At 40.2% G+C, this 27,850-nt stretch overlaps 1 protein-coding gene across 1 annotated transcript; it reads right to left on the bottom strand.

Annotated features, from left to right (window-relative positions):
• Window positions 1-24,106: 24,106 nt before the first annotated feature.
• On the bottom strand, window positions 24,107-26,874 carry LOC145076317 (uncharacterized). The gene is made up of 6 exons (XM_079022241.1): window positions 26,860-26,874; window positions 25,992-26,137; window positions 25,454-25,559; window positions 24,830-25,370; window positions 24,582-24,745; window positions 24,107-24,468 (listed from the first exon to the last, which is right to left on the bottom strand). Exons 1-6 carry the CDS (start codon window positions 26,872-26,874, stop codon window positions 24,301-24,303), a joined length of 1,140 nt encoding a protein of 379 aa, XP_078878367.1. The 3' UTR covers window positions 24,107-24,300.
• Window positions 26,875-27,850: the final 976 nt, after the last annotated feature.

Consider the following 27,850-nt stretch of genomic DNA (forward strand, 5'->3'; position numbering starts at 1 on the left):
ATATACATAATATATAACTAATGAATCAAACGACCTTCGGACGGCCATCCGATCCCACCAGACCACATCTCAACGAAGAAAAGGAAATAGGGCGGACGAGCCTTCCTAAGTCTTTCAATCATTACTTATATGTACCTATATAAGCACAGACATACATCTAACTACGACTGAGTGTGTATCAAGTAGAAGTGGTTCTTGTGAAGTAGGAGTAATCAACAAGTGAAGTAGGAGCGGTCGCAAGTGAAGTAGGAGTGTCGAACAAGTATAAGTGTATCAAGAAGTAGAGACGACAATAAGTGAAATAAGAGCGTATCGAGTATAAGTGAAGTAGGGGCGATATCAAGTATAAGTGAAGTAGAATTGTATCTCTAAGTAAGAGTATGAATAAGTATAAGCGTTCATCAGGTATAAGCGACTACAAGTATAAGTGAAAGCGTTACAGAGTAGGAGTATAAAATAAGTATAAGCGAAGCAGCAGTATTTAACAAGTAAAAGTATACGTCGTAACAGGGAAACTTTGATGAAAAACCTTTATATTCGGAGAAAATCACAATTTGTATTCTTCTGTAAAATATGTTTGAAAACCTTAGAAAGTCTTTCATAAACCAGTTTAGAATGAATTTAGATAAAACAGTATAAGTAAGAGTTTTGAAACAATTGAAAACCATTATAGTGTCTTACTCGGTAAAACAGTGTACAGTGGTAAAATCTTGTGCATGCGGGTTATCAATCACATGTGATTGATATGATAACTGGCATATTTAACTTGTATTCCCCCCCCCCTATAAAACATGTAAAAACATTTAAAAGGTTCATTCAGGGGTATGAACTCACCTGGTGTAAGTAGATCCGACGAAGGTGCCGTTTGGGCGTCCGATGTCACACAAGGACTTGAACACACACAATGACCTATTTAACATATGATAACATATGTTCACATGCAATTAGTATATTTAATACTAATTAAACAAATATACGCGCTCAAAGGAGCGGAAAACACTTTGGATAAGTGTTTGGGTGTCCCGGGTAGCGTCTAAAGGTGTGTATGGCTATGGAATGGAGTTTACTCTCCAAGAGTAAACCCTTATTACATAGTTTACGGCCCAGGGACTACTCACCATGAGTTTACGGCCGTAAACTCATGGTGAGGGTATCTAGTGTGTTTAAGGCTTCTAGCTTGTTCATGGGATTTTTCTAAGTACTTTTTCAAAAAGGCATGAGTGAGTTTAAGGCTTCTAAGGGCTTCATTAGGGAGTTTACGGCCTAGGGACACTCCTAAGGGAGTTTACGGCCGTAAAATCTCATTCTTTGAGTTTTGTGAAGTTTAAAGCCCCTATTGCCTTGCTAGTAATTTATAATGAAGTGTTATGCCATTTTAGGGGATTAAAACTATCATTTTGGCACATTTAGAGGTGTTTACGGCCTTGGTACATACCTGGGACATAAACTCCTTTTTCCCCTTCATTTTGATGTGTTTAATTGAGCTAAACCCAAAATACTAAGTCCCTAAATTATGTATGAAGCCTAAGGGTGATTTGGGAGTGTTTTTGGGGCATTTTGACAAGGTTTTGAGGGGTTTACGGCCTAAGCCTGTGCTTGGGCCGTAAACTCTCTTTTATGCCCTAAATCATTGTGTTTTGATGTTTAAACACTCCTAGGCAATTCCCTTAATTTATTTCCAAGCCTATAGGGACAAGTTTGGGGTCTTTTGGCCTTGTTTAAGGGGTTTACGGCCTAAGAAGGAGCTTAGGCCGTAAACTCCATTCTAACAGCTTCTAAATCCGAATTTTTAGCTATAAACACAAATCAATATGTTTAGAATAAGCTAGGGTAAGTGGACTTATGATTTGGAAGCGTTTGGTTGTGGATTTGGGGCGAAAACGGGTCTAGTGAGAGAGTATAGAGAGAGAGAGGGTGGAAAGAGCTCAAATGGAGTTTACCCCCCCCCCCCTCCCTTATATATGGGTGGGAGTTGGAGCTCAGTGGAATTCTACCCAATACTGCCGTTAAACGGGGCTTTTTGTCGCACCCGATTTAGTGATCGTAACAATAAAACTTAACACTTTCCAAATAAATGGAAATGGGTGTTATGTGTTTTTATTTCTTTTTATCACGACTTAACGGCATATTAAATGTAAACAAATGGAATGTTTATTAAATTGACAACCTCTAATTAACTGAACTTTTATAAACTGGAATATTCCGTTAACGGTAACGGGGAAATGTAACGGAACAACTTGGGTTGTCACATCATCCCCCCGTTAGAGGGAATTTCGTCCCAAAATTCAGGTCTAGGCAAGGAAGTAGGTATGAATGGCCAAGAAGAGGTAAAAGAGTACTTCCTATACGGTTTGTCCTCGCATTCCCAAGTGATCTCTGGTCTGTGTTTGTCATTCCAACAGACCTTCACGTACGGGATGCAGATTTCGTCTTGTGTAGCTAGTGGGTTCCAACTAGTGTATCTACAAGGTTAGGGTTCTCAATGGATTTTATCAAGATGAGTGAGGCACGAAGAGTGTTTTCGGGAAATCACATATCTAGTCTAAGAAGTGGATCGATCGGGTGTGAATCTTGTGGTATATCCGAAAGAAGTAGCGGCTTGAAAAGGGTTAGACCAAATCTCCATAAGAATCCTCATATGATCCTAAGCTCTCTGAAGGGTAGAGCTTTTCAGTACTTAGAACATAGTGTACTTCTATGGCAAGATCATCACTGGCGTGATCGCCATTCTGAAGTTCCTAACGTTCTCTCCCGTACTAGTAGTGTAGTCCTTCAGGTTGGTTCTTAGGAAGCTCGTGTGGTCTTTGATTTCGCGTTTCCTGTCAACTGGCTGATAGAGGCTTTCTAGATCGTCGAGTGGGTTGCGTGACTATGGTTATCGGTTTGCTGTAGAGTGTCTATCTCAAGCTTGTGCAAAATGGACCTGCACTAATGATCCTTGAGATACGGAAACCCTGAGGGTCGGGGAGATGGGGTATCACCAGGCGAGTGTTGGACTATCTCGGGAGGTGGTTCTACTATCTCTACGTGAGACAGTATTCGTGGAACACCTAATAGTCCAATTAACCTCTAAGACTTTGGTTTGATCTAGTGCGGAAAGCGCATGCTCCTGCATAATCCCTCGACTAACACCAAGGCTAGTGTCAAGTCTATAATCTCTTCGGGATTCAGGACTTTAGGCTTAACACAACTACTTTCACACTTTGATCGAGTATTCTTGGTTGTGGAGGTTATCCTGTGGTTCTCGGTATCCTAGTGTTCACTTCGGAGAGTGTATTTCATCGTCTACAGGGCGACGACGATTTCCTCCATACGTGAGGGTGGAGGGTGATGATCCATTTATTTTAGACTTCATCCTCGAAGTCTGCTGCTCGCTCCTGAAATAGCTCGGGGTAATGCTCCATCATCTCGTCCACCGGCTCCCACGTCCACTCTGACCCCTTCCGGTGCTGCCATTGCACCTTCACGAGTTCCACTCTTTTGTTCCTCAGATCCTTCGACTTCCGGTCAAGGATCGCTACAGGCAACTCGATGTAATTCAGGTTGTCATTAACCTGAATGTCCTCCAAGGGTATCACCGTTGAGTCGTCCACCAGGCACTTTCGCAGATGGGAGACGTGGAAAGTGCTGTGGATCTGACTGAGTTCGGCTGGAAGATCCAGTCGGTACGCCACCTTGCCCACCCGGGCTACAACCCTAAACGGTCCAATAAACTTAGGACCCAACTTGCCCCGCTTCCTGAATTGGATGACACCCTTCCAAGGCGAAACTTTCAGGAGAACCATATCCCTGACCTGGAACTCCAGGTCTGATCGGCGCTTATCGGCATAACTTTTCTGCCGACTATGAGCAGTCTGAAGCCTGCTCCGGACCTGCTGAATCTTCTCTATCGTCTTGAGCACTACTTCAGTGTTCCCCATGACCCTATGGCCAACCTCGCCCCAGCATATCGGGGTCCTGCACCTCCTCCCATACAACATCTCAAAGGGAGGACGTTCGATACTCGCATGATAGCTATTCTTATACGAGAACTCCGCCAACGGAAGGTAGGTATCCCAGCTACCTCCGAAGTCTAAAACACATGCCCGCAACATGTCCTCCAGAGTCTGGATGGTCCGCTCACTCTGGCCATCTGTCTACGGGTGAAAGGTGGTGCTGAAATGCAGACGAGTACCCAACTCGTTGTGGAATTTCTTCCAAAACCTGGATGTGAACCGCACATCCCTATCCGAAATCACCGAAACTGGCACTCCGTGTCGCGCCACCACCTTCCTGATATAGATATCGGCCAATTTCTCGGCCGAGATGCTCTTCTGAATCGGGATAAAGTGGGAGCTCTTGTTCAATCGATCGGCGATGACCCAGATCGAATGCACCCCCCGCTCGGTCCTGGGAAGCTTGGTGATAAAATCCATCATGATGTCTTCCCATTTCCAAAGCGGAATATCCAATGGCTGCATCTTGTCGTGCGGTCTCTGATGCTCGTCCTTGACCTTCCTGTAGGTCAAGCACCGCTCCACATACCATGCCACATCCCGCTTCATGTAGGGCCACCAATAGTCCAGATGAAGATCCCTATACATCTTTGTCGCCCTGGGGTACGACTATCTTGGAGAAGTCCTGAATGAATCTCCGATAATAGCCCGCTAATCCCAGGAAACTCTGAATCTCAGATGGAGACTTCGGAACCTCCCATCTCATCGCGGCCTCCACCTTGGCCGGGTCTACCAAAATCCCGTTCTGGTTGACAAGGTGCCCAAGAAACTGCACCTCGCGCAACCAAAACTCACATTTGGAGAACTTGGCATACAAGCTCTCCCTCCTCAAAGTCTCCAGCACCTCCCGCAGGTGCTCCTCCTGCGTCTTGGAATAAACCAAGATCTCATCAATAAACACTATTACAGATCCATCTAACATTGGTCTACACACGCGGTTCATGAGGTCCATGAACGCGGTAGGAGCATTGGTGAGCCCGAAGGGCATCACCACAAACTCGTAGTGGCCATAGCGCGTCCGACACGCGGTCTTCTGCACATCCTCCTCTCTGACCCTCATCTGATGATATCATGAACGCAGATCAATCTTGGAGAACCAAGATGCTCCCTGTAGCTGGTCAAAGAGGTCATCAATCCTCGGGAGTGGGTAACGGTTCTTCACCGTTACCTTGTTCAGCTCCCGGTAATCTATACACATCCGGTGCGACCCGTCCTTCTTTTTCACAAACAAAATCGGGGCTCCCCAAGGAGAACTACTCGGTCTAATGAATCCCTTGTCTAACAGCTCCTGCAGCTGTGAAAACAACTCCTGCATCTCAGGAGGAGCCAACCAATACGGTGCCTTGGCTATCGGAGCCGCACCAAGGACTAGGTCGAACCTGAACTCCACCTGCCTCTCCGGAGGTATCCTTGGCAACTCTTCGGGGAACACATCCGTAAACTCTCGCACCACGGGCACATCGCCCACTGTCGCCTTTACCTCCTCCCGGGTATCCATAACATAAGCGACGTATCCTGCGCAACCCCGCTGAAGGTAACGCCTAGCTCTCGCTGCTGAACATAAGGCTGGTCCCTGCTGTGGCCTCTCGCCCTGAATCATCAGCTCTCCCCCACTTGGGGTCCTGATCCGTACCAACTGTTGCGCGCAGTCGATCACTGCCCCATTGGGGCTTAACCAATCCATACCGATAATAACCTTGTTCCCCCGCAAAGGTATGGGAACCAAATCCACCAAGTAGCGCTCCTCGAATAATCTCAGCACACAATCTCGGAATACCGTCGATGCTCGCATCGAACGGTCATCTGCAATCTCTACGTCTAGAGGGCAATCCAACATGCCTGTAGACTCGGAAAATCTCTTGTTGAGCGCAAGAGAAACAAACGATCGGGTAGCACCCGAATCAAACAATACCTGAACTGGGATACCATTCACATGGAACGATCATAAACAGAGCACATACATATAACATATCAAAATTACAATAGCATAACACAAAAGCATAAATAAGATATCATACCCGTCACCACATCGGGTGTGACGCGTGCCTCCTCTGTAGTCAGCTGAAAGGCCCGACTCCTCACTACTGGAGCCTCCGACTTGCCCTGTCGGCCATCTATGATCCGCAGGGTCGCTGGAGCTGGCGCCTTCACTGGCGTTGATGTTGCTGTCAACTGGTGGTAATTGGCCTTCTTGTGGCCCCTCTGATTGCAGTGGAAACACAACAACTCAGACGTCGAGAAGATAGGTGCAGGGGTGGTACAATCTCTGCTAAAATGCCCCGTCTTGCCACACTTGTAGCAGCCCGATGATCCCAACCTACACGCCCCCTCATGTGCCTTGCCGCATTTCCTATAGCGCCCTCGGCTCTGGTGGCCTTTCGGCCCAGCATCTGATCCCTTGGGCTTCTTCCCCGAAGCCCCTGTAACCTGTCCCTCCTCTGCCTTCCTCTTCCGGATATGCTCCAGATCAATCTCCCTCTCCCTGGCCATGGCAATCATGGAATCCAGGGTAGGGCAAGCTGAAAAACTAACATGCTCCCGGATGTCAGCTCGAAGCATGTCATGATAGTTGGTCCTCCTCATATCCTCATCTCCAGCATACTAGGGCACCAACAATGCCCTCTCCCGGAACTTGGCGGTGATCTCTGCCACAGTCTCCATAGTCTGCCTCATGTCCAAAAACTCTCTGGCCAGCTGCTGAAGCTCTACCGATGGCGCAAACTCTTCTCGGAACCGGGTCACAAAGTCCGACCATGTCATAGCCTCAACAGTCGAGGCTCCCAATGAGTCACCAACATACTCCCACCAGTCTCTAGCTCTGTCTCTCAAACACCCTGCTGTATATCTCACCTGCGACCCCTCGGGGCAGAAGCTGGTCAGCTATGCGGACTCAATGTCCGCAATCCATCGTATGGCAGCAATGGGGTCCTTCGCCCCATGGAAATCCGGCGTACCACTGCCCCTGAAATCCTTAAAGGACAGTGTGCGAGATCCTGACTGGCCAGATGTCATGTCACTCCTGAATGCCCTAAGGCGATCCTCCATCAACTCAACTATCCCTTCCTTGATCGACCCGAAGATGATGGGGGTTGACTCAAGGATGCCTCTGGTGATCTCTGACGCGATGAACTCGCATAGCCCCTCGTCTACTGTATCGGAACCTGATCCCGAACCCGATCCCTCTCCTGAACTGCCAACTGCTGGCCTCGGACGTAGTACCACCATTCTGCAATACATAATACCAACCGTTAGTGATACTGATACCTCTTGAGGGATCACATCTACTACAAGTTCCCTGGTCTTGTCTCAGCTTTCCTCAGTTCGGGTACGGATCCTCTGCTTTCAGTAGTACGGGCCCATACTACCTTCCATATCTATCCGTACCTTCTTCAAGGACTGCCTTGACTCCACCAGACCCCTTTTTACCACTGCTGATCACTGATATCCTCATCCTAGGCTTACCCTAGGGAAAATCTTTGTCCCTACCCAAACCACTCTTCAGCTGCTGAAGGCCTCATTGTAATGCCAATTAGCCATCACCTGAATATCATCACTTGTGATGAGGCTCAGATAATCCTTCGAGTAACAGACTCATCCCAATAATGGTTAGACTCAGACAAGAGCTGTGCAATTGGGCCAAATCCAGCACTTTGAGTTTATTCAACCCTAAGCACATGTGACGTGACGTATTCACCTAATGGCTAACTCCCACCACTCAGAGTCCCACAAAGCACAAATCAAGCAGCATTCGGATGCATGTAAACTACTCAAGAAAGTCTGTTCTCATAGAGAGAAACTGCACTAGTATACAATGCTAAGCTCATACTATAAGGCATAACCTAAACAGGCTATCCTACTGTTGTCTACTCAACACTAGCATGCAATTCACATAAGCTGAAGCACATAAATCAGGCACATAAGGCATCACTCCTAGACCCTTAGTCCTATACTAGCATGCTGTTCTACTAAACTGATAAACAATGCATAACATTGTATGGGTACTTGGGGAATACTTACTTGAGCTCGGCCGGTCGCGCACATCACACACTTCGTTCTTTCTTAAAGCCCTTTACTTAATCTTTCGGAAACCTTTTTTTTTCTTTTTCGAAATCCTTTAATCCCTCGATTTGAGTTCAGACACCCCCGAAGACGTGTTCGAATCCCTCAAACCAGGGCTCTGATACCAACTTGTAACGACCCAATTTTCACGTCCAAAAATTTCATTTTTAAATCAATACTTTGGAAAACATTTATGAATAAACATCGTTTGATCCTATAATTTCATAAACATATTTCGTGTCTGAAAACCAAAACATAAAAACAACCATAATGTCAAAGTACAAAATCCCAGAATAACTCATGATGCGGAAAACAATGTGCGTGTATGATGTGCCGCTACCGCGCCAGCTCCTTCCCCTTCAAAGAAGAGGTACCTGAAAACAAAACTGTAAACTGTAAGCACAAAACTTAGTGAGTTCCCCCATCATACCACATACCATACAATCACATAACATACAAATACTGTTAGGCATATCTGGGTGCCTGACCTACCCCTTGGTCCTTTCGAAGCATATCTGGGTGTTGGCTTCCCCTTCGGTCCTTTCGACCGGATACTGCCTAGCATATCTGGGTGCCGGCCTCCCCTTCGGTCCTTTTGACCGGATACTGCCTAACATATCTGGGTGCTGGCCTCCCCTTCGGTCCTTTCGACCGGATACTGCCTAGCCTATCTGGGTGCTGGCCTCCCCTTCGGTTCTTTCGACCGGATACCCGAGGACTATTTCACACCTACTACTACCACATAATATCATATCACACATATCATAATCTGGCTAGCATGGCTGGGTACTAAACTACCCCTTTGGTCCTATCAACCGGTAACCGGGGACTATTTCACCCCTACTACCACTATCACATAACATCATAACATACTAGCACATAAACATATCAAGTAGTAGCAAACCTAGATGAATATCACAAAGACAATCATCTAACATACAACTCCTACTGGTGGGCCGGCATTGTGGTCGTAGACCCACCACTACTGGAAGGTAACTCACCTCGAAAAGTAGTTGCTGAAAGTCTGCTTGCTAGACGACTGACTACTGCACCGGCAATCCTCTGGCTATAAATCCATAAACATAGATTAGTCACTCCTAAATACCCTTAGGTCAAATGACTAACCTACCCCTGGTCCAAGGTCAACTCCTTGGTCAAAGTCAACTTCCAGTTGACTGGACTCGCCGAGTCATGGCACAGACTCGCCGAGTCCCTCTCCTACTATCCCAGCACTAACTCGTCAAGTCCCTCTTCCCACTCACTGAGTCACCCTTAACTCACTACTTGGGACGATTAGACCGACTCGCGATCCGACTTGCCGAGTCCGAGAACAGCTCGCCAAGTCCCCCGAGCAAATCTCCTACTCGCTTCCAAATCCTCACCAGAGCATCCATCTTGAGGATATTGGTTTATGGGACTATTGCTAAACGTTAAATTGCTAATCCAGCATGTAGCTACGATGGGTTGGACCTTCTACACTTAAACCTCTCTTAACTAGGTAACAATTCATATGACTCGCCGAGTTTGAAGAACAACTCGTTGAGTTCCAGGCAATATTCAAAGGACTCACCGAGTTGTTCATCCAACTCGTCGAGTCTAAGACCATCTTCATAGAACTCGCCGAGTCCACTTTGAAACTCGCTGAGTCCCTTCAACCCTCCTCCCATACAAACCAAATCTGAGACATGCAACGGTTCCAAACCATAGATCTAAGCTCCTAGGGTATGCTTATCATGTAAAGTTGCAAACTTTACGTGCATGCATGGACCTATGAGCTCCAAAAGGCAATTACAAGCTCTTTATGAGGTCATACACTCAATAGGGACCTCAATCACTTCAACCACAGAGACTTTACACATCTAAGGTGTCCATAAGGTCTAGATCCGAAGTCCTTTCAGAACATAGAGCATAACCACATGGAGTTTGAGGTTTTAGGGCTTGAAAACCATCAATTAGGGACAAAAAGGGGATCTAATGAACTAGTGATCAAGGTAGGAACTTTTCTACCTGAATGGAAGCTTCTCACAGTGTAGATTTCGGATCTACTTCTCCTCCTTGCACTCTTCAACCTCCTCCTTCTTCTTCTAAGCTCCAAACTTCCTTCACAAAGCCAATAATCATTCACAAGAACAATGGGGGGATAGGGTTTCGCTCAATAGCTCTCTGGAAGTGTTAAGGACAAGGGAGGCCGAGTTAGAGTGTTTAAATAGGGTGCAAACCCCTGGATTAGGGTTTTTGTCCAGATGGCGGCTACTCGCCGAGTCCGCAACTTAAACTCCGCGTCTCATCCCGCTTCTACTCAGCGAGTCAGTCCTTCGACTCGCCGAGTCTAAGGCCAAAATTGCAAATCAATAAAAGGATTAAATACAAGAATACGTACCAAGAATCAGGTGCTACAATTGGGAAGCATCCGCGTCAAGATCACGCCCATGAGTACGCGCAACGTACTCTTCAGTACGCCTAGCGTACTCATTTGCTACAAAATCCCTTCCATGGGCTAGTTTTGACAACTTGGAAAAGGAGAGGGCCCTTGATGTCTCACTTTGCAAATAACTCTAGATGCTGCTCCCGCATCTCCGACTCCAGCTCCCAAGTCAACTCGAACCCTTTCTGATGCTGCCGCTGGACCTGAACCAGAGGCACCTCATTGTTCCTTAGAACCTTGATCTTTCAATCCAAGATCGTGATTGGCCTCTCAATGTAATTCAGACTCGCATCCACCTGAATATCCTTTAGAGGCATTACCGTCGTCTCATCGGCTATACACTTCCTCAACTAGGATACGTGGAAGGTATCATTGATCTGACTCAACTCATCGTGTAGCTCTAAACGGTATGCTACCTTGCCCACTCTAGCGATCACCCTGAAAGGACTAATGTATCAGGCCCCCAGCTTTCCAGATAAAAGATGAGACACATAAACATAACACATATTTCATAGAGGATAAATCACATCTATGAGATTAGAAGATAACATCGATACACTCACATAACACATATACTTAGTTCGTTAAATCGATACTTGTATAAAATCGTGCATTTGAAAGAGATTATGTACCCCCTTCAAATCAACACCAATATGTAAACACATAACATGTATTTTATAGTAAATACTTCGTATTTATGTATTAGAAGAAAATAACTACACACTCACTTGATCAGAAGATGATCAGACAGCACTACGGCTCGTAGAAGTAGTATTCTTCGGTAGATCTGGAAGATCTTCACAAAAACCGGGCTTCTCGCGGGCAGAGCTTCAGCTCGGGAATTATACTTCTCAGGATCTTCGGGGCTTTGGGACTTGCTTCGGGTCTCGGGAATGATATCGGGGCTTCGGGGGGTTAAAATAGGGCTTAGAGAGAGTATCAGGAGTGGGAGAGTAAGAGATGAGCAACCAAACTCGACTGACCCTTGATTTCTATTTATAGGGTGAATTTTCTGAGTTCACCTCGTGAGTTTCTAATATTCACCTTGTAAACTGACTCACCTCGTGAATTTCTAATATTCACCTCGTGAGCTCGATACGTCATTACGTTCGTCATGGCCACTTGCCCTGGAAGACGTCCATCATCTTTTCACCTCGTGAGTTTCTAATATTCACCTCGTGAACTGACTCACCTCGTGAATTTCTAAAATTCACCTCGTGAGCTCTGACACAGCCTTGGGGTTCACACACCGAACTTCAAAAATTCATAACTTTCGCATACAAGCTCCGTTTTCGACATTCTTTATATTCACGCGTAGGTGAGATTATGCTCTACAACTCTCATTTAGACTCCATTGGCTAATTTTGAATTCATTTTTAATATATTATAAATATATTATTTTTAGTAGGCCGAGACAGGAAAAAACTCCGTTATAAATTCATAACTTCTTCATCCGTTTTCGCCTGTCTTTTTATTGTTTTACTACTATTAACGAGATCTTCGATTCTTGTTTAGATTGTTTTGGCTAAAAACCGCTCGATCTCAAATCGAGTATTCGGGTTGCATACTGCTAAGTCGAAACTTCGGAAAATCATAACTTCCCCATACGAAGTCATATTTGGGCGTTCTTTTTATGAACACTCTCGGTTTAATGAACTCTACGACTTTTGTTTAGATTACTAAGGCTAAATATTGCTCTAACATAAATTTCACTTTTTACGTGATTCAGCGTTGTCGGTTCTGTCGCGAAACTTCGACAGGTCATAACTTATTCGTTATAACTCGGATTTCGGCATTCTTTATATCTTCGGAATCCTTGTTTCAACCACTACATCTTCAAGCAAAGATATCGGGCTTATAACACAATTTTAATTTTGACGCTTATTTTATTCTTAATTCATTAGATTATAATATTTAAGAAAATAAACACATAATTCACATAATACTCAAATATTTCATCATTAATACTTAAAAAAGAGTTACAACGATTAACCTAGAATATTACATCAACAATAATGCCTAGCCTGGAAACGCGGGCGTTATACACTTCCATTGGGGAGCCTTTAGTGGCTGCAACTTGCCATGCGGACGTTGGTGCTCGGCCTTAACCCGGCGACAGGTCAAACACCTCTCTACAACCCATGCAACATCCTTCTTCATACATGGCCACCAATAATCGCTCTTCAGGTCCAAATACATCTTAGTGGCCCCGGGATGGATCGAGAATCTTGATCTGTGTGCCTCCTCCATCATTATGTTACGTGCCCTGCCCATAAACGGAACCCAAATCCGACCGTGACAGCTCATAAGCCCTCGACTATCAGTAACAAAACCGGACACCTGCCCAATCATCCACTCTCTCTTGCGGTTCTACGGTCTCACAGCCTTTGCCTGGGCCTCTCGGATGGTATCCAATACCGAAGTCATCACCGTCATCCTCATACACATATCTCGTATCAGGGCACTCTCCGCCCTACGGCTCAGAGCATCGGCTACCACGTTAGCCTTGCCCGGGTGGTACAGGATCTCACAGTCATAATCCTTTACCACGTCCAACCATTTCCTCTGGCGCATGTTTAGGTTAGGCTGATCCATCAGATACTTCAAACTCTTGTGGTTCATGTATATGGTACACCGAACCCCATCCAAATAATTGTGCCATATCTTGAGGGCGAACACCACTGCCTCCAACTCCAAACCGTGGGTGGGATACCTCGTCTCATGGGGCTTCAACTACCTCGATGTGTATGTTATCACGCACCCTCTCTGCATAAGCACCGCACCCAATCCTGATATAGACGCGTCACAGTACACCACAAAATCCTCCATTCCCTCCGGAAGGGCTAATACTGGGGCTTCGCATAATCTCTGGCGAAGAGTCTCATAAGAGGTCTGCTGCTCGGGACCCCAAGTAAAAGCAACGCCCTTCCTGGTCAATCTGGTGAGGGGAACGACAATCTTGGAGAAATCCATGATAAATCTCCGATAGTAGCCGGCCAACCCCAGAAAACTCCTGATCTCGGTGGGGGATCTCGGCACCTCCCATCTCATAACAGCCTCAATCTTGGTTGGCTCGACCAATATCCCATTCTGATTAACGAGATGTCCCAAGAACTGGACCTCCCGTAACCAGAAATCACACTTGGAGAATTTGGCATAAAGCCTCTCCGATCTCAATACTCTAAGAATTTCCTTCAGATGCTCCTCATGTTGCTCTCTGGATCTCGAATACACTAGAATACCATCGATGAACACAATCACCGATCGATCCAACATCGGCCTACATACTCGGTTCTTGAGATCCATGAACATTGTTGGTGCGTTGGTGAGCCCAAAAGGAATCACCACGAACTCGTAATACCCATAACGAGTCCTAAACTCCGTCTTCTGGATATCCTCATCCTGCACTCTCATCTGGTGATATCCAGACCTCAAGTCTATCTTGGAGAACCAAGAAGCTCCCTGCAATTGATCGAATAGATCATCGATCCTCGGTAGCGGATAACGGTTCTTGACCGTCAACTTGTTCAACTCCCGGTAATCGATGCACATCCGGTGTCAACCATCCTTTTTCTTGACAAAAAGGGTTGGCGCTCCCCACGGCGAGCTACTTGGTCTAATGAATCCTTTCCCCAACAACTCCTGAAGCTGTGAGGATAACTCCTGCATCTCTGGTGGCGCAAGGCGATAGGACGCCTTGGCAATAGGCACAACACCTGGAACCAAATCGATGCAAAACTCCACCTGCCTCTCGGGGGGCACACCCGACAACTCCTCGGGGAAAACATCCGGAAACTCTCGCACTATCGGAACCTCACCAACAGAACTCGGCCTCTCTGTGGCAACTCGCGTATCCATCAGAAAGGCTACAAACCCTCTACAACCCTGCTGTAGACTCTGCCTCACTCGGGCAGCCGAGCAAAATGCTGACCCACATCGGGTACCCTCTCCATATACTGTCAACACTCCCCCACTAGGGTCTCGTATCGTCACCATTTGACGCTCGCAGTCTATAACAGCTCCAAATCGGCTCAACCAATCCATGCCCACAATGACACAAACGTCCCCCATTGCAATCGGGACCAAATCTATCGGGAACTCAACACCGAAGATCTCGAGTACACATCCTCGAATCTCATCAGTAGCAAAAACCGCTCGCTCGTCAGCTATAGAAACTCGCAGAGGTCGACTCAACGCCTCTCGTCGGATACTGATGTGCTGACTAAACGTTAATGACACGAAATATCGACTCACACCCGAGTCAAATAACACCAAAGCAGGTACAAAATTCACAAGAAAAGTACCTACACATATCACATATAAGCACCATATATATATATATATATATATATATATATATATATATATATATATATATATATATATATATAAAAGAATAAGCAAACGATCACATACCAGCCACAACATCAAGTGCTGCGCAGACCTCCTCCGCGGTCAACTGGAAGGCTCTGCCGCGAGCCTTCGGCGCATCGGCCTTCATGGGCCGACTCTCCGTAGCTCGAGTGGAAAAAGGCGCAGATCCCTACGCTGATCCCTGAATCAACTTCGAGCACTCGGCCTTCCTATGGCCAGTCTGGTTGCAATGAAAGCAAACCATGAATCCCTTGGGGCAATCCTTGGCTATATGCCCCTCCTTGCCACATTTGTAGCATGCACCTGCTCGACAAAATCCATCATGTCCTTTACCGCACTTCGCACAAGTGCGACCCTTTTGGCCTACAGATCTCGTATCGGCGGGCTTTGCCCGCTTGGCTGTGGGCTGAGACTGCACCGGCCGCCTGTCCCTCCTCTGAGACTCGACCTCCTCCCTGGCCTGAGTCTCTAGCTCAATCTCCCTCTTCCGAGCATTTTCCTGGAGCTCGGTAAATGTTCGGTACATCGAGTTGGCCACAAACTCCCGAATGTCCCTCCTCAGTATGCTTAAATATTCACTCATGCGTGCCTGCTCGATAGACACGTGCTCAGGGCAAAACAACGCCCTCTCATGAAACATCTGCATGATCACCGTCACAAACTCTGTCCCCTGCTTGAGGTACAGGAACTCCTGGGCCAAACGTTCCCTCTCCACCGAGGGAACATACTCGTCTCTGAACATAGTGGTGAACCTCTCGCAGGTAACTGCGGTAAGCTCTGCAGGAGTAAAATCTGCTGTCACAAACTTCGAACAGTCCTTCACTGCCAAGCGAAGCTAGTTCAGCATGAACCGTACTCTTGAATGTTCCGGATAGGAACAAGTGTAGAAACATCCCTCAACGTCATAGATCCACCTCATCGTAGCTATCGAATCCTGTGTCCCATCAAACTCTGGTGGCTTCGTGTTGCTGAACTCTCGGTACAGCAACGAGTCACCTCCTTGCGGCACAACAACAGTGACAGTTGCGGTGGCTGCAGCAGCAACAGCCTTGGTCAGAGCAGCATATCGCTCGTCGAATGTCTGAATCAGCGTGGTCTTAATAGACCTAAACATCTACGGAATCTCTTCCCGAATGGCTGCGACCACCTCCTCATGGATCATCCTACGGATCTCCTCATCGCTAGTACCACTGGTACCACTACCTTCTGGGTTGTGGCGTGTCCCCACCATGATGCCTCAAAAATATGACATAAAATAATTAGAGACTCGATCGAGATTACTCACACTCGATCAACCGTTCTTACTTTTTCCTTAGCACCCTAAGGATTCTTACTTGGAATGTTTACCTATCCGGTGCTTCCAGTAGTACAGGCCCAATACTACTTTTCACACTATATCCGTATCCACACCAAGTCCTCCTCCTAGGATCCCAATTCGCAAGTACTCTATACCCTCTTAATTCAGCCTACTCTCAAGCAGACTTCTCACAAGCTACTCTCTGCTACATTCATGCAATTAAAGTATCTTACAACAGCATAAACTCCTAGGCTAAGGCATCACATATCAGGCCACCCTAGTCCTAAGATATGATTTACCTAGCCTACTCTAGTATGCGTAGCATATCATATAATATCTCATAACACATAATGTAAGGGTATTTTGGGAAATCACCGTTCGGGCGCTGGCTGATTGTACACACTGCTACTTTTTTCTTTTTCTCAAAATCTTTTACTCTTCTTAGAAAAAAAATTGTTTCTTTTATGAATTTTTTTTTCTCAAATCCTAGTTTGAGTTCAGATACGCCCGAAGGTGCATCCGAATCCCTCAAACCAAGGCTCTGATATCAACTTGTAACGACGTGAAAATTTAAAACAATTTTCCATTTTTCCACCATATCATATCTCATATAAATCATTTCAAAACACAACTGTATCAAACGTTTATCACGGTAAAACATATCCCATAATCTCAAATACAAAATCCTCTGTCAGTGTGTACAAATCATGTCGGTGCCTTCCTGCGATCCTTGCTAGTACCTGAAACACATATCACATAACACGGTAAGCATAAATGCTTAGTGAGTTCCCCAAAATACTACATACAACACATAAGCCACTCGAGGCTATAGCTCTACGAGACCTTCCGGTCAATGTGTCTCAAGGGCCTTCCGGTCCCACAATCTAAGTAGACCTTCCGGTCCTACTCTATCGTCCTTCCGGTCCATACCATATTGACCTTCCGGTCCATCCACTGCTGACCTTCCGGTCCATACCCTGTTGACCTTCCGGTCCATACCAACTACTCATAACATACATAACATATACATATCACATAGAAACATATATCACATACTTGTCATAGCACATAAGACCTTCCGGTCACACATGATCACCATTCAAGGTAAGGTATAGTGAGAAGACTCACCTCGTATGATGTCTAGTCACTCACGTGCTCGATATTCTCAAACTCGAAACAATGACCTAGCCCCCGCCTAATTACATAAAGTAATTATCATAAATCAATAACGACCCTCAAGGCTAGACCAATCCCTTCCTTTGTTCTTTAAGAAGGCTAAAAGACCGTTTTACCCCTCTAATGATCCAAAAGTCCACATGTTGAACAAACCTTAAAAGTCAACGAAAGTCAACTGTAGGGAGTTACGCTGCGCGTACTAGCTCTGTACGCGGGGCGTACTCTGTGGTCATCCAGAATCGAGGTACTCGACCCCCCTACGCGGCGCGTACTGGGATTACACCTAACGTAATGCCCAGTTTCATAGTTTCATTATTTTTGGTCTGAATAGATTAAGACATAAGCTCATATCACAAATCCAGGCACTCTACTGTCTCTTAAGCCATAAAGTCGAAACCTTTAAGCCTTTGCATGGCTGTAAAGGTCACTAATCACTTCAAACACATATTCTCTTTCCCCATTAAACCCTAATCTCATGCATGACTTAATCTTAACATCCAAGATTGGATTTTTATGGATCTACAACATAAAATACACTGAAATAGGGTAGATAAAGGCTTATGGAGACCATTTACTCAAAAAGTCTCCACCTTTGGGACTTAAACCCTAAAAATGCTCCTATATGAAGTTCATAACCAAAGAGTGGTAAAGTTTGAAGCTTTTTACCTTTGTGAGAAGCTCCCCACTTAGTTAAGCTCAGATCTAAAAGCTTGGACTCCAATCCTTCCTCTTCAAGGCCCTCTTTATTTTTCACAAGCACAGAAAGACACTTTCAAGCTCCAAAAACACACACACACACACAACAAGTTTAGAATGAAGGTTTAGCTCCTTTAGGGTTTCACTCACTGGAATGGTGGCTGGGATGGAGGCCATAACATTCCTTTTATAGTGCACAAGTCTCATTTAGGGTTTTGTGACTGAGCCCAGTACGCCCAACGTACACTATGGTACGCCCGACATACTGGGAAGCATCCGCATCAAGATCACGCCCATGAGTATGTGCAACGTACTCTTCAGTACGCCCAACGTACTCATTTGCTACAAAATCCCTTCCATGGGCTAGTTTTGACAACTTGGAAAAGAAGAGGGATTAAATAGTTATACCTGATTTCTGGATGTTACAATTTTGGTATGATGAGAGAGATTAAATCCTTGACCAGTAAAAGATTGATAGATTTTCTCATGCAATTTATGAAAAAGTTGCAAAAAATGTATGAATTTGCTTATTTAATTTTCTAATACTATAAAGCAGGGACACCATAATGTGGTTTTTTAGGTACTCAAATAGAATTTATATTTGGATTAAGATTAAAAAGTATTATATTATCATTGCAGATTATGAACGATTTCATAAGTCTTGAAGAGCTTCAACCCATTGGAGACATGTCGTCAATATGTAAAAATTGAGAGAAGAAGTGTGAGAAGAATATTTGAAGCTCTGGAGCATCTGAGGTTATTAGGTGTGTATTGTTTGTAGTTCTTTAGTTTATATTCATATCCTTAAGCCGTTATTAGATGCTTAAGCTATTGAGACAAAAAAAATTGTAATGACCATGTACTATTTAAGTTTATCATCGGGAAGATTTAGGATTTTTATGTATAGAAGGTTGATTATCAAAACATAATATATCCACTTCCAAGAATTTATAAAAATTTATATATCTTTTAGTATAACCAACGAAAGAATGTCGTTTTGCCATCAAGTTCCATTTAACATCATTTCTTACTTTCTTAGATAATATACCATCCAGGTAATCGGATACAATACCCTTCAGTGGAATGAAAAACCAACCGTGGGACACTATACTTGGGAATCTTTGTAGTTAGGTCAATATTAAAATTCTTATATTTGAAGAACAAACATGTTCTAACCTTATTCCATAATATGCATGCTTTCTAAAAGTACAATTCTTATCTAGTTGTATAACTTTGTATTTTTTTTAATAGAAACAAGAATCGTACATGATGAAAACAGAAGTATGTGTAAAATGGATATGAAAGTGGATGTTACCCAAAAATGGATGTTGGAAAATCCATTCCATACCCTTCACTTGCATTAACAAATACATTTGCTTTTCAAGATCCAATATAGTTGAGTCGGATGCACATGTTGTCAAAAAGGATCTCAGGTTTGGCTTATTTATTTATTTTTTATTTATTTTTAATTTCTTTATAGGTAAATTGACATTTTCATTATTAAAATGATGTTTGTGTGAAGTAAGTACGAACAAATTAAGAGCGTTTCTTTTTTGTAGTCATCTAAAGTTTGATAAATGACCCTTTTACACATCTTTTTTAGGGCGTTTTATTTTCATTTTTTTGTAAAGGGGTTGCACATCAATACCAATTATTCTAACTTCTTGACAACTCAATCTAAAGTCACCTCATAGGAATTCGATATTCAAAAAGCTTTTTAACTTGCCGCCAAAGGGATTTCTCATCGGTGATTTTGTCATGCTCTCTCATAAGAAAATTAGCCCTTCAAGTATACTTGGACGGTTGGATTTGATTACGGACTGCACATCTACACAAACTAGTTACTTATTATAATTTTCAGTTTCATTTTTGAAGAGTAGACTCTTCCTATATTCAAGAACTCTTGAGTTTTATGTCAACTTATTGCGACACAAAACAAGGTTTTCATTGCAGCTGCTTTTTTATTATTTTATTTGTTCTTTTAGTGTATGATACAAAATTAGATGAGTTAGACCAATATTATGAACTATCATTGTTGGGTTTTATACCAATTGTAACTTTATACTCCAATTTTTTTTCATACAACGAAATTATGTTGTTTTTCCTTTTGTTTAATCCTAAAAAGAACTTAGATGAAAATGAAAAATGACAGATAATTCAACTAAGAAGACAGCTTATGACATGTTAGATTCTAGAGGACATTTGACAATTTTCATATAGGTCGTACTTGTGTTCTCCAGGTTAAAGTTTTTTGTCTACTCAAGAAAAATGAGCATTTTCCCCTTGATTAAAACTGACTTATATTTGGAGATATGTATAAATTGATACTAATACCCTTAATAAATATTATGATAAACACATGACAGACAAACACATGGGTATTGGCGTAACTTGAGTTAGAAACAAATTTACTTATAGGATTCTTGAAAAATCATTTATGTTATTTTCTAATGTCCAATGATCATCAACACCAGTCTTTGGTAACTTCATCACCTTAGAAAATTGAACAATAACATCAGACGGGATAAGAGTGTAAACATCATGTATGTCTGGAACTAAGAAAATCAATAGTTGCAATCAAAAAAATGCAAAAGAGCTTGAAGGAATAATTCTTTTTGAAAGGTTATTTAAAAAAAAAGAACTTGGTGCAATGAGTCAAATGTAATTCCCACAAGTGTTTGATGACCCTCCTACACCAATCATATTATTATTATTATTATTATTATTATTATTATTATTAAAAATCAATAATAAAACATTAACTCGAAGAAAATATAAAAAATTATAATTTTTTAGAAAAAAACATGAACTTACTGGAAAATCATTAACAAATCGGTGGATAGCACTACAAGCTCCAAGTGTAGCACCAATTTGTATTGCATTCATTAATACATCAACAAGAAAGAAAAAAGACAACTAACATTGGTTCCCGAACCTAAGAAGAGTATAAATTAAAAAGATATAGTCTTGAAGGTACTCATATATGACAAGGAAAGTCGTCCAACTAATAAAACAAAAAAACGTTGTTTACAAAGAGATCCTTCATCGATTATAGATTTCAAGCATTTCATTGTTTTTTTCAATGTTACTAATAACGGTAATTCTATTTCTGTTACTTTATTTTCAGTTATTATGCCAACTTTTTATACTTTTATATGTTCTACCATATTTTACGCGGGTCATAATCTAGTTAAGATAAGATAAAATAGTTCAACTTTTTAGATACAGTTTCAAGGCTTTGATTTATATTTAGATGTCGTTTATAATGAATCAAACATACTGAATGCTCATCGATTTAGATGTAACCTCTAAATAAAACCATTCGGTTACCAAACAATATCAAGTCGTATGATTTACGAATTTGCACTAACCATTCAAGAACTAACAATATTTTTTCTTTACAATCATGAGCATATACACAAGTATCTTGGATACTACATAATTTTATAAACAGGCAAACCATTTTTACATTATCATTTTACTTGGACTATCTTCATAATGTTTTAAAAATATAATTTAACATAAAAATGCTAGCTATAATTTAACATAAGCTACCATCCACCGTCTTTAATTGGACACCTCATACTCTTAACATCGTATTATTAATATATATGCATCCTCTTTAATAAATGAAGGTTTTTTTTTGTTAAATGTCATCTTCTCCTTCATTTTGACACTTGTCATTTTGTGAGAATTTTAGAAATTTTATTTTCCACTTGTCATTTTTTATAAATTTCCATTTTCTTGAAATAAAATTCCATAAAATTGTAATGAGTTTTATAAGGAAATAAAATCATCCTACTAATTTGGTAATAAATTCTCATAAATACTTCAAACGATTTAATTTCTTTTGCAAATTTTCAGAAGATTACATTCTGTTATGTAAAGTATTACATTATAAAATATTTCATATTTATATATTTATATTAAATTTTTATTTTTAATAAACCCATGTAATACACGGGGCTCACACCTAGTTATTAATAAAATAAAAAGTAAATCACAAAAAAAAAAGTCAAAATCATCTAATGTGATAATTGTGATGAGGGTCAACCTTATGTCCTTATGATACCTCATGCTCTTGAGTTTAATAAAGGAAAGAAATGAATGGGATGAATTTTTTTTAAACAACAAATATTTAATAAATAATAACATTTACATGATTAGCAAGAAGCTAGATCACAAGCAATACATGATAAACTTAAAATACATAGATTTAGACAAAAGGAGATATGCTCCACTCAATCCACCTAGTTTTCACACCTTTAGTTCTAATATTTGAACCAAGTATACGTCTGAAATCACTTCATCCACCACTTTTGTAGGGCGCATTCTTATTTGTTTAAATATTCTGTTGTTTCTTGCCACCCATATGAACCATAATATTCCATAAACAGCTTCCCCAGTTCGCCACAAAATAGATGGGAATGGAAAAGATATTATATTTTCGTGTTCGTTGTTTGACGAAGGAGAACGATAACGTATGTGAGAGGCGTCGATGAAAATCATCATTATAAAAGCTATGTAATCTTTTTATATTTGGTTCAAAGATAAAATCAGTAAATGGGAAAACCTTATATTTGTATTGTATTATTTTCTCTCAAAATCCATCCATTTTGGAAGGAAGTTAGGAGGAAAGATTATCAATAATATATATTTTTTCTTTCTACTTATTTGAGTTATTTCCATTAAAAAAATTAGGAAACACTATTATTTTTACTTCCTTTCACTATTATCCTTAAAAAGGACTCAAGAACATACCTCACAATAACTTTATGAAGTAATCAACTGAGAGAAATATCAAGACGTGTGATCCCCTATGAAAACCTCGTATAAGATTGCTAAATATGGACAAGATGTTACAAAATATCTTTGATCGATGTTATTTCATCGATTCAAAGATAATCAAAACGTATGATCTCCTCCCATTCAAACTACGAGAGTAAGAGATATATACATACATATTAGACATGTGATAATAAAAGAAAAAAATGGTCCTGATAATAGATTCTATTATAGAAAGGAGAAAAAAAAAGATTAATTTATTTAATTGGCTTCAAAACCTTTTCTTTAATTGTGATCAATTATTTTGGTCTAGTTTTACCTTTATAATATTTCATCCGTTAAAAAAGAATACGATAGTAAAATAAAATACACAATGGAATGTTAATTAGGTTGCATTGTCATGCTTGATAAAATAAAATTTCATACCACATATAATACATATAATGTAGGACTTATTTCTTATAGATATAAAAGGAAATTGAATAATCTAACCTATATAAATGAGTTTTCAGTTTTTGAAAAATAATAGTTTTCTCTTGAACGCCTCGTTACAAACTACTATTCACACTACTTTTTTATTTTTTTTTTCAAAGAATGCTCATTTCTGGTTTGATTTTCAAATTCCGGAGTTATTTTTTTAGCTTTTTTTTTTCCAATCTCCATTTAAAAGAAATATTCTCATTTATATTTGAAATATCCATATCAAAGTGTTTAATATCACTATTTTCAATAAAATGTCTAGTTTTATATATTCATATTCGATATAATTCACATTGTTTACCTTTTTGTAATTCGAAATCATTACAATTTTGGTCACTATGTTTGTTGATTTTTACAAAATGGTCCTTCAAAAAGTAAAGTTAATCATTTTCGTCCTAAAAACTCTTTCTTACGCTTCCTATTAACTTTGACCATAGTGTTAAATACATATAAAATGACTAACATGCCCTTAATTTCATATTTATCACCCCACACAAAAGGCTCAACAAACTAATATATATATATATATATATATATATATATATATATATATATATATATATATATATATATATATATATATATATATATATATATATATCATTCTAGACCAGCAATATCAGATGTTGTCCTTCCTTCTTGAGTTCAACGGTTCAAATCCCACCTAAGTGGACATAGTTGAAATTAAAAGTAGTTTAAGGGTGGATTAAATTTGTCATTCTAAAAAAATGTTTCAAGGTTAAAGAAAACACAAGATCTTACCAAAAACAAATAACATAAACAAAATTTCGAGCGTTTGACATAATAAAAAGCAAAAAATTAACTAAAACATGTGTGCGTTTTCAACCATAAATTCTTAAATCCAAGTTTTCCTCGTAAAAATCCATATAAAACCATTAAGAACCAATAATTTTTTTTTCTTTACGCAAAAAAAGAAGCTTCCTATAAACACTTATCTCACTTTTATATGCAAAAATACGATGCACTTATGATTTGAAAAACCACAAAATTATCTACAAAAGCTCCCATTCAGAATCATGAGAATCTTGAACTTGTGATTTTGTTGCATTTTCATCTGTTTTTCGGCTGAATTCCTTTTCAATATCTCCACACCAAATTGCAAGCTGCTTATACTCCTTTGTTAACTTCTTTCTTGACATAAAAGCATCTTGTATGATTTTCTGGTGTATACAATAAAATTGGTAAAATTTTAAATTAGAAACTTTAGTCATTAATTAATCAAGAATTTGAAAAAAAGATCATATATTTATTCTTTAGGGAAAGAAAGACATACCTTGTAAGATTTGCTTTTTCCTGACCCATAGGAGAAGGAAAAGACTTTTTCGCCCTCGACAATAACACAGTTTTCAATTAGTTGTTCTTTATCACTCAAATCAATGGTGTCCATGTTCAGGTCTTCAAATTCAACCATGGAGTCATTTACTTCATGAGTAGTTTCTAGATTTATCAAGACAAAATATTAGTGGTTAAAAAGACAAAAAAAATAGTGTTTTGAAGAAGGGAAGATATACATATACTAACCATTAGAAAGGGCAAAATCGGAAGAAGCAAACATTGTGGAATCATTATTGTGTGTGGAAGACTCACAAGATGAGACATCATATGAAGATGCAGAGAAATAATCACCTGTTGATGAATCATATGAATTTTCCTTTTCCTCTTTATTCTCATTATTTGAATCACATTCAGATAATTCACCATTAACTAATGTTTCTTCCCCTTCAATCTTTTTCTCAATTTCCATATTCAAATTCATAATCTTTTCAATTCCCCAATTTGCATCTTCAAACAAAGAATCATCACTCTCTGAAGTTTTACTATAAACTATTTCTTCCCCTTCTTGAAAAGATATCTTGTCTTCATTCTCAAAATTAGGGTTAGTATCTGGTTCTTCAATAGGGATCAAAGAAGAATCAATGGTGTTTTCTTTAATGGATGAAATTGAATTTGTGTAGGTTTGAGTTTTTGGAGGAAGAATAAGGTCTTGCATAACTCCATTATAGAACTTCTTCATGCTCTCTCCAACTGTTTGGATATGGTTTTCAACGTATTTGACTGTATCCTGTAAATAATTTAAAGATTAACTAAAAAGATAATTGAAGAAATATGTTTTTTTTTAATGTTGTTTAAGAGACATAAACATACCTTGTTCATAAATTCATCAACCTCTTGATATGCAGCTTCAAACCTCTGATACATAATGCTAACCCAAGTTTGACTTATGTGTTTCTTGTCCATTGAGAAAGTTGTGCTGTATTAAAGCCAAATCCCAATATAATTAACAAGATTATAAGATTTTTCATGTAAAAACCACGATTAACGTTCTACTTTTAGCTAATCAAATAGTGTCACTCAACAAGCATAATTTTTCTAGTCAATTCCATATAAAGAGATTATCTTCGTAATAAACAAAGCATCTTAAGTTTTTCACTATCAACAGTCAACAAAAAGCACATGGAGTAACTGGAGTTCATCAACTTAGGGAAACTTATTTGTTCAATCCGATCACTGACTTTTCAAGCTTCAAAAGCAACAGATACTGAACACAAACAAACCAGAGATTTTTTATCATGCTAAAAACGCAAAAGCAACCAGGAAATTCCCCTCAAAATTGGGTTCGAAAACGTTGCTTTCTTCGAAAATACGAAAACAAGTGTTGAGACTAATAACAAAGAAACCCTACCGGAAAAAAACAGAGAAGAAGATGAAGTGGAAACAGTAACCGGCGAAGTGAACTGAAGGCTGAAGCCGCCGGTGGAAGGTGGTGATCGTCGGGGTAAGAAGCTCTCTGTTGTAAGCCCTCCGCGGCAACTGGGTTTGAGACGACTTCTGTGAGAATGTATATATATACGAATAATTTAATTGCAATTTGGTCCCTACATAAATAATTAATTATCGTATGGACACCTTTGTTACGAATAATAGGCATATTGGGTGGTTGTACTTTTTAAGGAAAGGTTGTGATAATGTTTACAAAATTATTTTTAAGAGATATACATTACCAAAAAATAAGTAACTTTTAAGAAGTGTCACAAACTCTCTTTGTACTTTATATAAGGAAACGTTCTAATGATGTTTATAAAGTTATTATAAAACCAATCAAACTTTTAGAGATAAACATTACCAAAATCGTTTACTTTTGAACACGGTTACAAAATACAGTATGTAACTTTTGGGAAGTGTCACAAACTCTATTTGTATGAATATTTCGCAGGCTTTCAATGAGATCTATCATGGATCCGAGAATGATCAATTTTAGAATTGTAATTATTTTAGGAATGTAAAAAAGCAACCATATGGTTCAAAATAAAATTTTACTGCATAAAGATTTCATTAGTCCATGGAGATAAACTACTGCAAATTATAGCCTCATTGACTCAATCTTATCTTTAAAAGTTCTATTTGCTTTAAATTGTAGTTTTAATCAATGTATTAAAAACCTGTTTTTAGTTGAATTGGTTTGATGATTTGTTCTCAGTTTAAATTCGACCATCAATCTATATTTGGTAATGGTGTGTGTCGAGCTTTGAGTTGTGCACACTTCAGATAACCTGGACGATCGTCATATACAATTTGCTTTGGAAACTCGATGTTTTTAATGGCTAAGCGAAATACAACTATCTAAGTCCACTAAACCGGTTCAAACAGTTTTTTACCGGTTCTATCACACTGGTTCAACCCGGTTTTTAAAGAAACCGCCTGATTCGAACCGGTTTAGAAATTAGTATAAAACTGGTCTTTGTTGAACTGCTCTCGTGCTCGGTTTCCGGTCCGACCTAGTTTTTAAAACATTGGTGTCAACCTTCTTAGGGGATGTTTGTTTTTTGTGTGAAGATTTACTCAACCACTTTTGTCTGCGCTGCGTAGACAACGCGCAGACATATGTCCTCACAGAGTGTTTGTTTTTAGAAGTGCGTAGATCAAAAAACGTTCGTGCAAGGTTTTCCTAGCGCAGACATGAGCCACTGTCTTCAAAGGTCTTCAGACCTCATTTTAACCTAAACAAAAAAAAACATGGGCCATCGTGCATTTTTTTTTTGTTGCTGAAAATGCATTTTTAATGTTTATGACATGAAATTAAGTTTGAAAATTCAATTTATTTCAACAGCCGCAGATGTTAAAAACAAATGGTCTTTTTATTGCAGACTGCAGACATTTGATCCACATCTTCTGCCGCAGAGGCTTGTAGATGTGGTCCGCAGACTGCAAATATTTTGACTTCAAAAAAACAAACAACACCTTACTTTCATGTTTAATTTTGATAGACATTAATTTCATTTTATTTCCACAGTGTTATTTCTCTTTGCAAATAAAAATCTATTGAATATCATATAATATGAGCACATTAAAAATGTGGATATAATAGATGGATATAACACTTGGACTATTCGTTATACCTACCACTAAACACACTTTCTATCACTAAATATTAGTTTTTCATTAAAAACATATATATATTTTTGTAAATATTAGTTTTTCATTAAATTAAAATACCACATTATATTAATTTAAAACACACAACTTAAAATAAAATAAAATAAA

The sequence above is a fragment of the Lactuca serriola genome, chromosome 9 (genome assembly GCF_051521515.1).
Source record: "Lactuca serriola cultivar US96UC23 chromosome 9, Lser_US96UC23_V15, whole genome shotgun sequence".
Taxonomy (NCBI): domain Eukaryota; kingdom Viridiplantae; phylum Streptophyta; class Magnoliopsida; order Asterales; family Asteraceae; genus Lactuca; species Lactuca serriola.

Excerpts from the sequence above, each read along its gene's own strand:
- LOC145076317 (XM_079022241.1), bottom strand. Across the intron at positions 24,746-24,829 it reads CGATTTTGCCCTTTCTAATG|AAACTACTCATGAAGTAAAT; the intron begins GTTAGTATATGT and ends TGATAAATCTAG. Across the intron at positions 24,469-24,581 it reads GAAAAAGCAAATCTTACAAG|AAAATCATACAAGATGCTTT; the intron begins GTATGTCTTTCT and ends TGTATACACCAG.